General features: G+C 37.0%; 1 protein-coding gene across 5 annotated transcripts; it reads left to right on the forward strand.

Moving 5' to 3' along the window:
* The first annotated feature begins 199 nt into the window (after nucleotides 1-199).
* Nucleotides 200-15,833, forward strand: LOC129453287 (AMP deaminase 2). 5 transcript variants are annotated; one of them, XM_073865528.1, is made up of 19 exons: nucleotides 337-424; nucleotides 507-567; nucleotides 5,382-5,512; nucleotides 5,973-6,103; nucleotides 6,814-6,882; nucleotides 6,972-7,083; nucleotides 8,147-8,333; nucleotides 8,407-8,548; nucleotides 10,070-10,159; nucleotides 10,247-10,376; nucleotides 10,454-10,648; nucleotides 10,720-10,851; nucleotides 10,934-11,097; nucleotides 11,182-11,308; nucleotides 12,866-13,029; nucleotides 13,106-13,226; nucleotides 13,326-13,499; nucleotides 13,906-14,016; nucleotides 15,573-15,832. In XM_073865528.1, exons 2-19 carry the CDS (start codon nucleotides 561-563, stop codon nucleotides 15,756-15,758), a joined length of 2,373 nt encoding a protein of 790 aa, XP_073721629.1. In that variant the 5' UTR covers nucleotides 337-424; nucleotides 507-560; the 3' UTR covers nucleotides 15,759-15,832. The 5 variants fall into 5 exon arrangements, with proteins under 5 accessions (XP_073721628.1, XP_073721629.1, XP_073721626.1 ...); XM_073865527.1 differs by having other exon boundaries at nucleotides 200-567; XM_073865524.1 differs by lacking the exons at nucleotides 337-424; nucleotides 507-567 and adding an exon at nucleotides 1,826-2,145.
* The last annotated feature ends 72 nt before the right edge of the window (nucleotides 15,834-15,905 follow it).

Raw genomic sequence — 15,905 nt, forward strand, 5'->3', positions numbered from 1 at the left:
TAATATATATTTTTTTATCTAACATTTCTGTGTGATGTGATATTAATGTAATTTAGTGTTTATAATGAAATATGTTTTAAATCCCGGGCTTTTCTATATAAGGTTATTGTATTAGAATCAGATGGATGAGCAGCGACATCTTCTGGTGGTGAAAAGAAAATAATTTTCATCAAAGAATGTGACCAGATTACAAATTACATTAAACATGTACATTTTAATTTATTAAAAACATATATATTTATATTAGCCGAATGCCAGTTAAACTCGCCAGGTTTTTGTTCCGATCTGACTGTGAATCTTTTAATGTGGCGCGGTCCCTTTAAATGACTCCATTGTTTCCGCTAAAGTTCATCAAAGTCCTGAAACTCAAACGAGCGGATTCAGCTTACAACCGGACGTGATTTTCATTCATGGACGATATAAAGTTTGTGTTAACAGATAAATCTCAACCCATCGATTGATGATAAACACGGAATCTGACTGTGATCATTCATTTTATTGAACAGCATCATTTTCATCAGCAGCAACATCAGCAACGAAACGAATCCGAATCGAGAAACATGACGAGTGAGTTCACCACACTAACTTACACTACACAACACAACAATATATAAAATTAATATACATGCTATACACAATATATAATTCTGAACAAATACTTAACCTTGTACAGAGATACACAAAAGGGATCACAGTAACACACATATGATGTGATGATACATAGATATTACATACAGGTCTATAATATACATGTAACACATTATTAATGTATTTATTGCACTTATGTGATCTTTGTGTGTTTATTTAAAGTGTAACGTTATGGTATAATCATTTAAGGACAGATGTGAGGAACCTTTGACCCTGACCGGGTGAATATTTAACCGGGTCTAAGGTTTTACCACAGTTTAAAGTCTTAATGACAGCAGAACTGATATCAAACTTCCTCTTTGTGTAAAAACGTTTTTGTATGAAGTTATTAAGCTGTAAAAGCTCTTATAAGCCGAATACACGCGTAAAAACCAAGAAATTACGTCAAGACACTTAATCTCCTAAATGCTGAGGAAAGACTAGTCAATGTATTTTACAACTAGTGAATATACTTGTGAAATTTCATAAACTCGTGAAAATCGGTGTTTTCTATACAGAAATAAATTGTTTTGGCATGATTTTAAAGTGTTTGCCGGGTGTTCTGTTAGGTTAGCTCGATTTTAAGAAACGACTGACGGATGACGTCAAAGTACCGCGAGAGCACATCTAGAAACCTAAAGGAGAAGTCTAATTTCGACTCGCTCTCGCGGTACTTTGACGTCATCCGCCTGTCAGTTCTTGCGGCGTCGCAGCTAAACTGAAGTCTTCTGTAATTAGCATTCCGTGTCATTCTGGGCTGTTTTCCTAAGTGGGCGGTTCTTGGGTAAAATCAGCTGTCTGTCAGTCAGTCAGTCAGTGATGATGTCTGTCTGAATTGTTTGTGTGTGTTCAGTCAAGAGTCATGACCTGTTGACAGCAGAGATCCCGAATTTTGGATGTGCTCCTATAGGGATACTCCAGGAAATTCTCTCTCTTTCTTGCTCTCTCTCTCTCTCTTATGTATGTCGTATCTACAAACTATGACTATCTAAGATATAGATCTAAGCGCATTGCATTGTGGGATACATTCCCAAACAGTGTGCATAAAAATAGTGCATATTATGCCTACAGAAACTTCTTATTCTGCACACAGTATGCATACTTCAGTAACAGTATATCTGTAGTATGGACATACGCCAAAACATTTCAAACATGCTCACTCTCTCTCAGTGACATCATTTTGCTGCATGCTTGCCGCAGCGACAGATCAGATTGGCTGATGTAGGGGAATCCTAAGCCCCTCCCCTTAGAGTAGAGTCATTCCCTCACAGGCCCCGCCCCCACTACTGCGCTAAGAGATCCCCAGTCCCCGCCTCCTCCTCTCATATTTTGCTGCTTTGCTGATAGACTCTCTCTCTGCTAGCACTCTCTCTCTCTTTCTCTCTCTCTCTCTCTCTCTTTCTCTCTGCATCATCCTGTGTGCAGTCAGCAGCATGGACTCCAGCGCAGCTCCAGCGCAGAGCAAAACCAAAGCTAAAGCTCATAAGAGAGGCAGTTTACAGAGCTGGACCAGTCCTGGTGAGTGTACGACAGTCAGAGAGAGAGGGGGGCGAGAGATATATACGGGGTGGGGTGTGTACGCTTATCAGATCTTTAGAGTAACGCAGTAACACACCACTCTAAAGGAGTGTTTTTATGGCATGCCTAATCAAATCTACTAAACTGATATATATATTTATTATTAGTTTTACTAGTATTTTTTTTTGTACAATAGTTTTTAAATTAATATTTTTTATTTTATAATACCTTTAATGCTAAATTATGATACTTAAAAATGTGCATTATAAATATTGAATTTATTAAATTAAAATATTTGTTTATAAATATTTATAATGTTTTCATTATTTATTTCATTTGCTTTATTTTCTAATTTTTGTTTGATGATTATTAATGTGTAATAATGTTTGCACAGGTGTGTGATTGTCATGATAAATGAATGATGGGTCAGTGTGTAACTTTAGGCCGTCCCGTCTCTGTTTTATTTAGCGAATCTAAAAACAAACACAAACTTTCTGCACTATTCATCCTGAGCTAGTGCTGCATGCACTGTAAAAGAAATGTTTTTTTATATATATATTTCATCATTATTTCATTTAATTTTGCAAACTTTAAAGCATTGTCGTATACCACATTGTTAAGCAACTTTGCACTTTTCCGTCAATATCAAACCGTTAAAAAACTTAGCATTTTTGTCAAATCAATATATATATAACTGAACAAATTAAGTTAAACAATTTCAACTTGCTTTTATAAGTTATGTCAACTTATCACATAAAATGTAGGTAAATAATAGGTTGAATTAACTTGCAAAAGCAAGTTGTTTTAACATCATGCTGCATTTTTTTAACAGTGTAAATGAAAATGCAATAACTTGCTAAACAATGCGGTTATACGATGAAGTTTTGATTTTGCAAAATTAAATTATGATAAAAATATATTTTAAAAATGTAAACAGTTTATTTTAGTTTTTCAGTTCTGTGCTAACTATATTGGCTTGAAATGTTGAATATACATAAAGTTTTTGACATATAAAATAATTCAGTTTAAACATTGTGATTTACACATTTGTGTAATTTCTGTATATGTTGCAGCTTTATACACACACATACATGAATGATATATGAGGCGTAAGAGAAAGAGGAACTCTCTCTGTACGTGAGTGTGTGACCTCATGAATTACTGATAAGATGACGGTGACGTCTGAGAAAACACGCATACACAACACATCAACAGTCTGCACACACATCAGATATATATGTGTGTGTTAGTATTCAGTATTGGTGTTGTGTTGTTGTTGATAACAGAAACGTAAATAAGTGAATCCTGTCTGACTTTATAATGTTAGCTGAATGTCTGTTTCACTTTACAGATTATTTTTGCTATGATCCACTCACATAGACTAGTGCTGCATAACGATTAATCGCAACTAATCGCTTGCTGAATAAATGTTTTGTTTACATCATATATTATGCAGGACTCAAAATTACGACCATTTTGGTCGTATATTCTCCTGAAATTTTATTGGCTTTTGCGCAAGCGCAAATAATTGTTGTTAATTTCTTTACGAAACATTAACATACTGTGAAATAATTAGCGAATGTCTCATAGAGACCAATGAAACTTTACACGGAGTTTCATGCTGTTTTTAGCACCCAAGGACACCAACACATGAAGTTCATATCAAGTTCATATCGTCAAATACACATTGACAACCCATTAAAATAAAAGTCTGTTAAGCGTAATGAAGTTGACAGAAATATATTACTATTGTACAGAAAAATCTACTTTTAAAATAATGAAAATAATGGTTTAATTTTTTATTATTTTTTCTTTTTTTCTAAAATAATATAATCACTCTAAAAAGATGTGTACTTTAATTTCTAATTTAAACAAAGTTTTTTTTATGCAGCATTTTGACAAAATATAAAAATGCTAAATTTATTTGTTTTATTTTTATTTGATTATTTTAGAAAATATTAATTATTACATTTGATGAATTCGGTTTACAAAACATGCTGTTTGATAAGTGAAATGTAATAGTGACACTTTACAATAAGGTTCATTAGTTAACATTAGTTAACTACATTAATTAACATGAACTAATAATGAACTGCACTTATACAGCATTTATTACTCTTTGTTAATGTTAATTTCAACAATTACTACTACTTTATTAAAATCTTGTTAATGTTAGTTAATGGACTGTGAACTAACATGAACAAACACTTAAAAGCTTTATTTCTATTAACCAAGATGAATAAATACTGTAATAAATGTATTGCTCATGGTTTGTTCATGTTAGTTAATACATTAACTAATGTTAACTAATTAACCTTATTGTAAAGTGTTACCAATGTAATTAATCATTAATGAAAAGTCAAAATCTAGAATTCAGAAAAATGTAAACATTTGTGAAAATAAAAAAACTGAATTTTAAATAAACAATTTTACAAATAGTTTTTATAGGGCCTCATAAATCTACACATGTTAAGCATATAGCTTGTTTATTAATGAGGCAAGCACAAGTCAAGTGTGTGGCAAATATTTTAAAATCAAGTTTGATTGTTCAAGCTTTTAATCTTCAGGATGATGAACTCCTAACTTTTACATTTGGGAAGCGCCAGTGCTACCTACTAAATAGGTTAATTTCGAGCCCTGTATTTGTGTGTGTACTGTAAATGTTGTTATAATATGTTACATACTACACTGGGTCATTGTCACGGGTCGCTGTGTCCCGATGTGTTTTATACTGCTGGGTGATGAAGGACTGGGGTCTTATTTTCGGTTCCCATGAATACTAGTGGCTGATTTTCCCAGGATTCCTAGAGTTCCAGAGCCCACTGTGGTTCATCCCAAACCCCTTACAATGAACATTGGTACAACCCAAACCAGACATAACCCGACCATCCCAATCACACACAGACAGAGAGATGTAGCATCACTGAGAATGAAGAGAGATACATAGATAGATAGTTGTTGTACTTTTAGTTACACTAATAGCCATTGTGTCATGTACAGGTGTTTGTGTGCATTACTTACATTTAAGAAGTGTCTGTAGAATGCTTGTTTCTGATTGGTCAGTGTTTAGCAGTTGACTGTACACAGACATGCTCATAAAGTTGTGCAAAAGTTTAAAGTTTCTTTGTAAATTCAGCGCTAAAGCATCTACGGTTTTATCATATTTGTTATCAGTATTAAATAAATATTATTTTTATTATTATTATTATTTATAATCTCTCTTTCTTTGTGTATAGATCTGTATGGTTCTTCAGATCAGAGGCCGTTGATGTCTCAGCGTTCACTGCCCGGTACACCTGTCACTCATAAACATCTGCCTGTGGATCTGCGCACATCTATGGATGGAAAATACAAAGAGATCGCTGAGGTTTGTGTCTTATTTATTATATTAATTGAATAAATGGCAGATAGTTGAATTAACAGGACAGGGCAATGACGGGAGCAAAGCGCAAATGAACGTTGGTTAATAAGTGTGAGTACATATATATATATAAATGAGTATTTGTGAAATTGGTGTTGGGTTTTTATTTAAAAATAGTATCGAACCACAAACTAATCATCTGTTTCAAAATTAAAAAGATTATATTAATAAAAGTCTGTAGTAGTGTGTGGCTTTTGCGCTTTTACACATGAATATCTTAATTTAGTGCATAATTTAGCTATAATAAGTAAAAAAATCTAAATTAAATTTATCCGATTAATCGAAAAATACTCGCCTGAATAATCGATTATGAAAACAATCGTTAGTTGGAGCCCTAACTTAAATGTATAAAAGGTCTAATATTTAAGTAAAGATGAGTTGTCTTGTGTGTGTTTGTGATGTGTAGGAGCTGTTAGTGAGGAGTATGACAGACAGCGATATGCGTTGTGCACCGTACGAGTTTCCTGAAGAAAGTCCAATCGAACAGCTGGAGGAGAGACGACACCGTCTGGAGAGACAGATCAGTCAGGACGTCAAGTGAGACACAAACACACGCCATGATGCAACATACACAGACCAATGAGATGTTAGTGTGGGTGGGGCTTTTCAGTGTGACATCACAGAAGTAGAAACCAAACTGATCAGAGGTTTTAACCAGGATTCTTCTATGTTCTGGTCCAGGAGTTTCATGAGAACACTGAATCTCCCACAATGCACTGCAGCACTCACATTCATCCCTAACATCTTTTTGAATAAAACGCCCACTTTACACAATCCAATCAGTGTCTGATGGATGAAATCAAGCTCCGCCCCTGTGATGTTATGATAATGAGACCGTGATTTTGTTTGTGTGTGTGTGCGTATGTGTGTGTGCATGCACCTGTGCATCCGTGTGTGCGTACATCCATGCATGAAACACAAACTGTTGTGTGTGAATTTATGAGAACATTCTTCTCACACACAGATAGACACAACACACTGATGTTTTCCTTTGTTTGGTTGTGTTTGTCACAAACAGTGCTTACACATGCACAAAGATTATGGTCTGGTTTGTTTTTAGATGCACAGCTGCATTGTACGTGTGTGTGCCTGCGTGCGAAACAAAAAGTGTATATACAGTATGAGTGTGTTTGTGTAACACTAGGTGTGTTGTGTGTCTTACTCACTCAAATCTGCTGCTTTGCCTCACCCCACCCTTCCCCAAACTCCACCCCTTCTCCAAACTCCGCCCCTTTCCGCCCCCTCAGGCTTGAGCCCGAGATTCTGCTGAGAGCGAAACAAGACTTCATGAAAGTAGACAGCACTGCAGACCTGGAGTGAGTCTCGTTCTGTCTCTCCTCTATCTCTCTCTGTCTGTCTGGTTCTGTCTCTCTCTCATGATGTTTGGTCTGGTGTCTGTCTGCAGGTTTCTGAAGGACGGTCATGAAGATGCTGTGGATTATCATTACTTGGAGAGAGAGACGGTTATAGAGAGAGAATTTCAGCGTGTGTCCATCTCAGGAGAGGAGAAGTGTGGGGTAAGACAGCAGTTGTGTGAGAGAAAACAACAGGAGCGATGTCGGTCTGGATTAGCGCTTCCAGAATAATGACACAAAACCTCACGTTCGGTTATTTGTACATGTTTTTTGTTACTAGACACTTGTTTACAGTGAAGGCATTTACATTTGTTATGAAAGTGTCTGTGGAGATGAAAAACGTTAATCTTCAAACCCTTTTTTGGTTAAAAATAAGCAAAGTTTGTAAAAATCAGCATTTAAAACCGACTTCTATCCCGATTCACAACTGTAAGCTTATAATAATAATTTACACTGCAAAAAAATATTTTCAGTAAAAATATCAAAAAATTAAGATGCTTTTTCTTGATGAGCAAAACAATCTAAGAAAATAAGTCTAGTTTTTAGACCAAAAATATCAAATTTAAGTGTTTTTGTGCATAAAACAAGCAAAAAAATCTGCCAATGGGGAAAGCAAAAAAATCTTGAACATTTTTCTTAAACACTAAATCCAAGAAAAATTTGCTTTTCCCATTTTTTTGCTTGTTTTCTTTTGCTTGTTGCACAAATCACTTAAATGTGATATTTTTGGTCTAAAAACTAGACTTATTTTCTTGGGTCGTTTTGCTCATCAAGAAAAAAGCATCTTGTTTTCAGTACAAATATATAAAAATTCTTAAATTAAGATCTATTTTCTTGATGAGCAAAATGAACTAAGAAAATAATTCTAGTTTTTTAGATAGAAAATATCAAATTTAAGCGAATTTGTGCTTAAAACTATTTTAAGTAATAATTAAGTGTTTATGAAAAAAGAAAACTTATTTCAAGATTTTTTTTCTTATTCCATTGGCAGATTTTTTATTTATTTTTTGTTTGCTTGTTTTAAGCACTAATTAACTAAAGTTTATATTTTTGTCTAAAAACTAGATTATTTTCCTAGGTCATTTTGCTCATCAGGATCTTAATTTTAGAATTGTTAGATATTTTTAATTTAATTTTATATTATATTTTAAGTCATTTTTGCAGTGTTTTCCACTTTAATTGAATTGTGTTATTGACGTGTTTTTTGTGATGTTTCTGTACTCAGGTGCCATTCACTGATCTAGTAGACGCTGCTAAGTGTGTGGTGAAGGCTTTATTCATCCGTGAGAAGTACATGAATGTATCACTGCAGAGTTTCTGTAAGACCACCGCTCGATCCCTTCAGGAGCTCAATGACAGACCGCCGGACGTCAACTTCAGTCAGGACGCTCACGAGAGCCCGGTCGACTCAGGTGTGTCATCACACATACAAACACACACAAACAGAAGAGATTCAAGAGACTCATCTCTCTCTCTCTTTCTCAGATGCTCCTGTTCACCCACCGGTATCAAAAACTCACCCCTATGAAGGCCAGGACATGAAGAACCTGCCGTCTGATTTGGGTTACAGCTGTAAGATGGTGGATGGAGTCGTTCATGTCTACACCAAACAAAACCCAATGGACAAGTGAGTGTGTGTGTGTGTGTGCGTGTGTGTGTGTGCTGCTAAATTTGGCAAAACCTCATTTTTACAAATGACCATAAAAGGAAAAATGGATCATAAACCTAATGAAGTGATTTGAAACACTTTATATGAGCAGAAGCTCAACATCAAACAAGCGTGACGATCTGTGATGCACACAGTAATGTTTAAGGTTTGAGCAGATTTATTTTGCTGCTTACTGTTTTGAGGATGCATCTATATGGACTCTGCAGATCCGGCCTGGAGTCGCCTGGTGTCTGTGTAAAACCCTAAAATGCTGTCTTGTTACTGTGTGTTCATACCAGACGCAAATGAGGCAAATAATTTGCACTATTTATGCATAGTTAACTCTCGTTGTTCCCGCCTCATTTCAGCATACTTTTTGCGTCATTCACTTGTGAAATTTGCACCGTTCGCACTAAATTGTGTGTCGTTCCTGCGTGATTTACGCAGCGTTGGTGTGTGCAATTTGCATTGTACACGCGTGAATTTGTTGTCGTTTGCGTGTGAAATTTTTGTTGTATGCGCGTGAATTTGTGGTCGTTTGCGCGTGAAATTTGCGTCGTTTGTGCATGAAATTTGCGTCTTACGAGCCTAAATTTTTGGTCGTTGCGTGTGAAATTTGCGTCGTTTGCACGCAAAATTTGTGTTGTATGTGTGTAAATTTTTGGTTGTTGCGCGTGAAATCTGCGTTGTTTGCGCGTGAAATTTGCGTCGTACACGAGTGAAATTTGCGTTGTACGCGCATGAAATTTGTGTCGTTTGCGTGTGAAATTTGTGTCGTTTGCGCGTGAAATTCGCGTCGTACACGCCTGATTTTTTGGTCGTTTGCGCATGAAATTTGCGACATCTGCGCGTGAAATTTGCGTCATACGTGCGTGAAATTTGTGTCGTTTGCGCATTAAATTTGCGACGTTTGCGCCTGAAGATGTGAATTTTCTCAATTTGCTGGCTTTAGCTTGTAGTCTCAGTAGGTGTATGTATATAAATTGGGTAAAGACCGTTTTTACAACTTTTTTTTTACAATTGTTTGACCTCCTCACTCACTGTCTTCCAAGCAAGATCCTTTTATTCCTGTTTCTATAAAAGTACGAAGATGTGTCGTACAGCTTTCGGGTGTCCACACACAGCGATGATGTTATTTGTCCGTCCTCCATTGTTGTTTTGTATTTCTGTCTCAGCTCACTACGTCATAATTACATCACTACTTGAGCAAGCTCCTGATTGGTTAACGCGGCACGAATATCCACCAAAGTTCAGATTTTTCAACTCATGTAATTGATGTTACGTCCGTCAAATGCCCGAAATGCTCAATTCGCACAAATTGCGTAATTTGCGCAAATTCTGTCATTTGTGCCGCCTTTGCATTGACTTAATTTAAATCACTTGCGCATAATGCTTCATTCACGTCTGGTATGAACGCACCAATGGGCTGCTTACTAGTGTTTAGTACAGAGCTATATACTTTAATACATCAGGTTTATAGGTGTGTTTGTGTGTCTACAGGAGCACAGAATTAGATCTGCCATATCCAGATCTGCAGGAATTCATCACGGATATGAACGTCATGATGGCTTTGATCATCAACGGCCCTGTGTGAGTCACACATTACCCAGCATGCATCGTGCTCATGCGCTCAACCGTATGTGTGCATGCATTTAATTCAGACTTGTGTTTATACAGAAAGTCGTTCTGTTATCGGCGACTGCAGTATTTGAGCTCAAAGTTTCAGATGCACATTCTTCTGAATGAGATGAAGGAGCTGGCGGCGCAGAAGAAAGTGCCACATCGAGATTTCTACAACATACGAAAAGTACTTCTGCATATTACACACCTGAATAGTTTAGATGACACGTTTATATCATCTGACTCTCTTTCTTTCTGTCTCAGGTGGACACGCACATTCACGCCTCGTCCTGCATGAATCAGAAACATCTGCTGAGGTTTATTAAGCGTGCGATGAAGAAATACCCCGATGAGATCGTGCACATGGAGGGCGGTCGCGGTCAGACGCTGATGGACGTGTTCGAGAACATGAATCTGACGGCGTACGACCTCAGCGTCGACACGCTCGACATGCACGCGGTAAGACGTTATAATAAAGCTCCTGTAAGGATCACTTGACGTTTGTGTGACATCATAAACTTGCTCCTCAGGACAGAAACACTTTCCATCGTTTCGACAAATTCAACTCCAAATACAACCCCATCGGAGAGTCCATCCTCAGAGAGATCTTCATCAAAACGGACAATCACATCAATGGCAAATACTTCGCCCACATCGTCAAGGTACGAGAGCTCAACCATTTTCGTATGATAGTCAAAAATGTACATCATTACAGTGAATGTTACGTTCTGTGTGTCTGTACAGGAAGTGATGTCAGACCTCGAGGAGAGTAAATATCAGAATGCCGAGCTGCGTCTGTCCGTATACGGTCGATCTATGGATGAATGGGATAAACTTGCGGAGTGGGCCGTTTCACACTCTGTGTATTCAGACAACGTCCGCTGGCTCATTCAGATCCCACGACTCTTGTAAGGAAATGACATCAGTCGTGTGTGTGTTTGTCTGTGTGTGTTGATGTTAAAGGTCACTGATGTGTGTGTTTGCGTCTGCAGTGATGTTTACCGCACAAAGAAACAACTGATAAACTTCCAGCAGATGTTGGAGAACATATTCATGCCTCTGTTTGAGGTGACCATCAACCCAAATAGTCACCCAGACCTCCACCTGTTCCTACAACACGTAAGTCTCACTGTGCGTTCACACCAGACACGAATAATGCAATTAAATTGAATAAATCACACTATTCACGCATAGTTGGACGCTTTAACCTTTTGAGTGAACTCGTCACTCAAAAAAAGTGACATGAAATGTGCATCATTGGCGCGTGACGTGCGTCGTTCGCGCGTGAAATGTGCGTCGTTTGCGCTTGTGAAATGTGCGTTGTTTGTGCTTGTGAAATGTGCGCCGCTCGCGCTCGTGAAATGTGCGTCGTTCGCGCTCGTGAAATGTGCATCATTGGCTCGTGAAATTTGTGTCGTTCGTGCTCGTAAAAATGTGCGTCGTTTGCGCTCGTGAAATGTGCATCATTGGCTCGTGAAATGTGCGTGGTTCGCGCTCGTGAAATGTGCGTTGTTTGCGCTTGTGAAATGTGCGTTGTTTGCGCTTGTGAAATGTGCGCCGCTCGCGCTCGTGAAATGTGCGTGGTTCGCGCTCGTGAAATGTGCGTCGTTTGCGCTTGTGAAATGTGCGTTGTTTGTGCTTGTGAAATGTTCGCCGCTCGCGCTCGTGAAATGTGCGTCGTTCGCGCTCGTGAAATGTGCGTCGTTTGCGCTCGTGAAATGTGCGTCGTTCGCGCTCGTGAAATGTGCATCATTGGCTCGTGAAATATGCGTCGTTCGCGCTCGTAAAAATGTGCGTCGTTCGCGCTCGTGAAATGTGCGTCGTTTGCGCTCGTGAAATGTGCGTCGTTCGCGCTCTTGAAATGTGCATCATTGGCTCGTGAAATTTGCGTCGTTCGCGCTCGTAAAAATGTGCGTCGTTCGCGCTCGTGAAATGTGCGCCGTTTGCGCTCGTGAAATGTGCGTTATTCACGCTCGTAAAATGTGCGTCGTTCGCGCGCATGAAATGTGCGTCGTTCGCGCGCGTGAAATGTGCGGTGTTTGCGCGTGAAATTTGCTTTGTTCGTGCGTTAAAGTCGTGTCATTTGCGTGTGAAATTTGTGCGTGAAATTTGTGTCATCCGCTTGCTACACACACACCCAATGCGGGACATTGCGTTACTCGCTCTAGATTACTCCCGTGATTTAACTTCATGTCATGCGAATTTTTCGCTCGAGTTGAATATTTTAAACTTGGATGAAGACAGGTTTAAGGCGAATAACGCGTGTTTTCGCGGTTTCACGTCTTTGCATTGACTTTGTATGTAATCTACTTGCGCAAATCGTTGAACTCGCGTCTGGTGTAAACCCACAGTAATGAATTAGTTAACGTGATTAGATAACTTGATTAGCCAACGTGGCGCAAGTATCCGCCAAAGTTTAGATTTTTCAACTCATTTGCATGAATTACGCATTGCGCCTGTCAAACGCCCGAAACGCTCAATTCGCACTGTGTCATTCACGCAAATCGTGTCATTCGCGCAGCCTCATTCACGTAAATCTCACCACAACTTTTGCATTGACCTAACAAGTAATCACTCACGTTTAACTCTTCATTCACGTCTGGTGTGAACATACCATCATAGTAATATATTTTTTGTAAATCACTAATGTGATGTAATATTTGTGTTTGTTATCAGGTGGTGGGTTTTGACAGTGTCGATGATGAGTCTAAACCGGAGCATCACATCTTTAATCTGGACAGTCCATCACCTGCCCGCTGGTGTGAAGATGATAATCCACCATATTCATATTATCTCTACTACATGTATGCCAACATCACCGTCCTGAACCACCTGCGCAGGTATACACACACACACCACATCATCATCATCACATGATCTCTGCATCACCTAAACCTCTCCTCTATGTTTGTGTAGGAGGCGGGGCTTCCAGACCTTCATGCTGCGACCTCACTGCGGGGAGGCGGGGCCTATTCATCACCTGGTGTCTGGATTCATGCTGTCAGAAAACATCTCACACGGACTGCTGCTCAGAAAGGTACACACACTCGCACAACTACACAAACAGAAATTTATAGAACTTATTTGTCAGCTTGTGAGTTCATTTCTGTCTGTCTGTCTGTTTGTCTGTCTGTAGGCTCCAGTCCTGCAGTATTTGTTTTATTTGGCTCAGATTGGCATCGCCATGTCTCCTCTGAGTAACAACAGTCTGTTTTTGAGTTATCATCGTAATCCTCTGCACGAGTATTTGTCCCGCGGGCTCATGGTGTCGCTCTCTACCGATGACCCTCTGCAGTTTCACTTCACTAAGGTGAGACGGGTGTCTGTCTGTCTGTCTGTCTGTCTGTCTGTCGGGCTCGTGATGTCTGTCAATACTCTGTGTCTGATGTTAAAGCATCGGTTTCAGGTTAATGGCTGAAGCTGCAACAAACGTTCACCTCATCGACCTTTACTACGGTATTTATGAGCAGTGTCTGTGTTTTGCATGACTGTGTGTGTGTGTGTGTGTGTGTGTGTGTGTGTGTGTGTGTGTGTACGCGCGTGTGCAGCATCAATCATTGGTCAGTTTTGTTATGTTAATATCTGTGTGATGTGATTGGATATTAAACGTGTATTTTGGACCCTTTGGGCATCCATGTGGATAATTTTGTGTCACTTTGTGTATTGATTTGATGTTGTGTGTTTGTATATACATGTTTGTGTGTTGTGTGTTTCAGGAGCCTCTGATGGAGGAATACAGCATCGCAGCTCAGGTCTGGAAACTGAGTTCATGTGACATGTGTGAGCTCGCCAGAAACAGTGTGTTAATGAGTGGATTCTCACACAGGGTAACACACACACACCTGTACACACAAACACACACACACACGCCTATACACAAAGACGAAAAAATGTAAAGCAAAAAAAATAAGATAAAAAGTTAAAGACAAAAATTGAAACAATATAAAGACAAAAATGTAAAGAAAAAATATTTAAAGACCAAAAACAAGAAAAATAAAATTGAAAAAGTAAGTATAAAAAATGTAAAGACAAAAAATTTGTTCTTTCAAATTTTGCAATTTTATTTGTAACTTTTTTTGTCTTAAATATGTGAAAAATAACATTTATTTTTATAAAAATGTAAAGACAATGTTATTTTTCAACTTTTTTGTCTTAAAAAAATATTTAAGACAAAAAAAGTTACAAATAAAATTGCAAAATTTGAAAGAACAAATATTTTGTCTTTACATTTTTATACTTCTTTTTTCATTTTTTGTTCTTTAAATATTTTTCTTTCATATTTTTTGTCTTAACAAAATTTGAAAGAAAAAATATTTAAGACAAAAAAGTAGATTTTTTTATAAAAATGTAAAGACAACAAAATTTGAAAGAACAAATATTTTGTCTTTACATTTTTATAAAAATAAAAAACATTTAAAAACAAGAAAAAAAATGACAAAAATTAGAAAAAAAAGACATTTTAAAGACTAAAAATGTAAAGAAAAAAATCAAAGACAAAAACGTTGAATAAGATAAAGAAAAATGTAAAGACAAAAAATTAAAAATTTAAAGACAAAAAAATTTTAAAATGTAAAGACAAAAATGTGAAAACTAATTTTTAAGATAAAAATGTAAAGACAAACAAAAATTGAAAAAAAATTAAAGAAAAAAATTGTAAAATAAAAAATGTAAAGACAAAAAATTAAAACAAGAAAAAAATGAAAAAATTGAAAAGAAAAGAAATTTTAAAGACTAGAAAATTTGAAAAATAGTAAAGACAAAAAATCTAAAGAAAAAAAATCTAAGACAAAAATTTTGAAAAAGATAAAAGAAAAATGTAAAGACAAAAAATAAAACATTTAAAGACAAAAAATTTAAACAAAATGTATAGACAATTTTTTTAAATGTAAAGACAAAATATAAAAACGTAAAATGTAAAGACAAAATGTAAAGACAAAAAAAATAGAAAAAAAAATTAGGATAAAAAGTTAAAGACAACAAATATATAAAGACAAAAATTTAAAAAAAATTAAAAAGAAAAAATATAAAGACACAAATGTAAAGACAAAAAAAATAAAATAAAAATGTTATATATATAATTTAAAGACCAAAAAAAATGAAAAATTATATTGAAAAAATACATAAAAAATGTAAAGACTACAAAATTTGGGAAAAAAAAGTTAAGACAAAAAAGTTGAGAAAAAAATAAAGAAAATGTAAAGACAAAAACAATTTTTGAAAGAGACAAAACTAATTTTAGGACTCTCATGGGTTCTGTAGTGTGTATGATGCACAGTGTGTAGAGTAAACATTACATTCTCACATTCTACTGAAGAACTTATACATACTATACACACACACATACACACAGTTGAATCACTCGTGTTTGTGTTGTTTCTCTCAGGCGAAGAGTTATTGGTTAGGTCCTGGTTATGATGAAGAAGGACCGTTCAGCAATGACATCCGTCGCACAAACGTTCCTGACATCCGTGTGGCGTACAGACACGAAACTCTGTGCGAAGAGCTTCATCTGATCACGCAAGCCGTCCAGACGCAAGAGCTCGACAACATCCAAGAGGAGACGCTGTAGCCAATCAGCACGCTAGAGCACTCGTAACCTCGTCAATACCTCATCTGTCCATAGCGTGACACTAGAGCACTCGTAACCCCGTCCATACCTTACCTGTCCAATCAGGACGCTACTAGCGTCCTGATTGGACAGGTAAGGTATGGACGG

This window comes from Misgurnus anguillicaudatus, unplaced genomic scaffold, assembly GCF_027580225.2.
Source record: "Misgurnus anguillicaudatus unplaced genomic scaffold, ASM2758022v2 HiC_scaffold_31, whole genome shotgun sequence".
In the NCBI taxonomy this organism is placed as follows: Eukaryota; Metazoa; Chordata; class Actinopteri; order Cypriniformes; family Cobitidae; genus Misgurnus; species Misgurnus anguillicaudatus.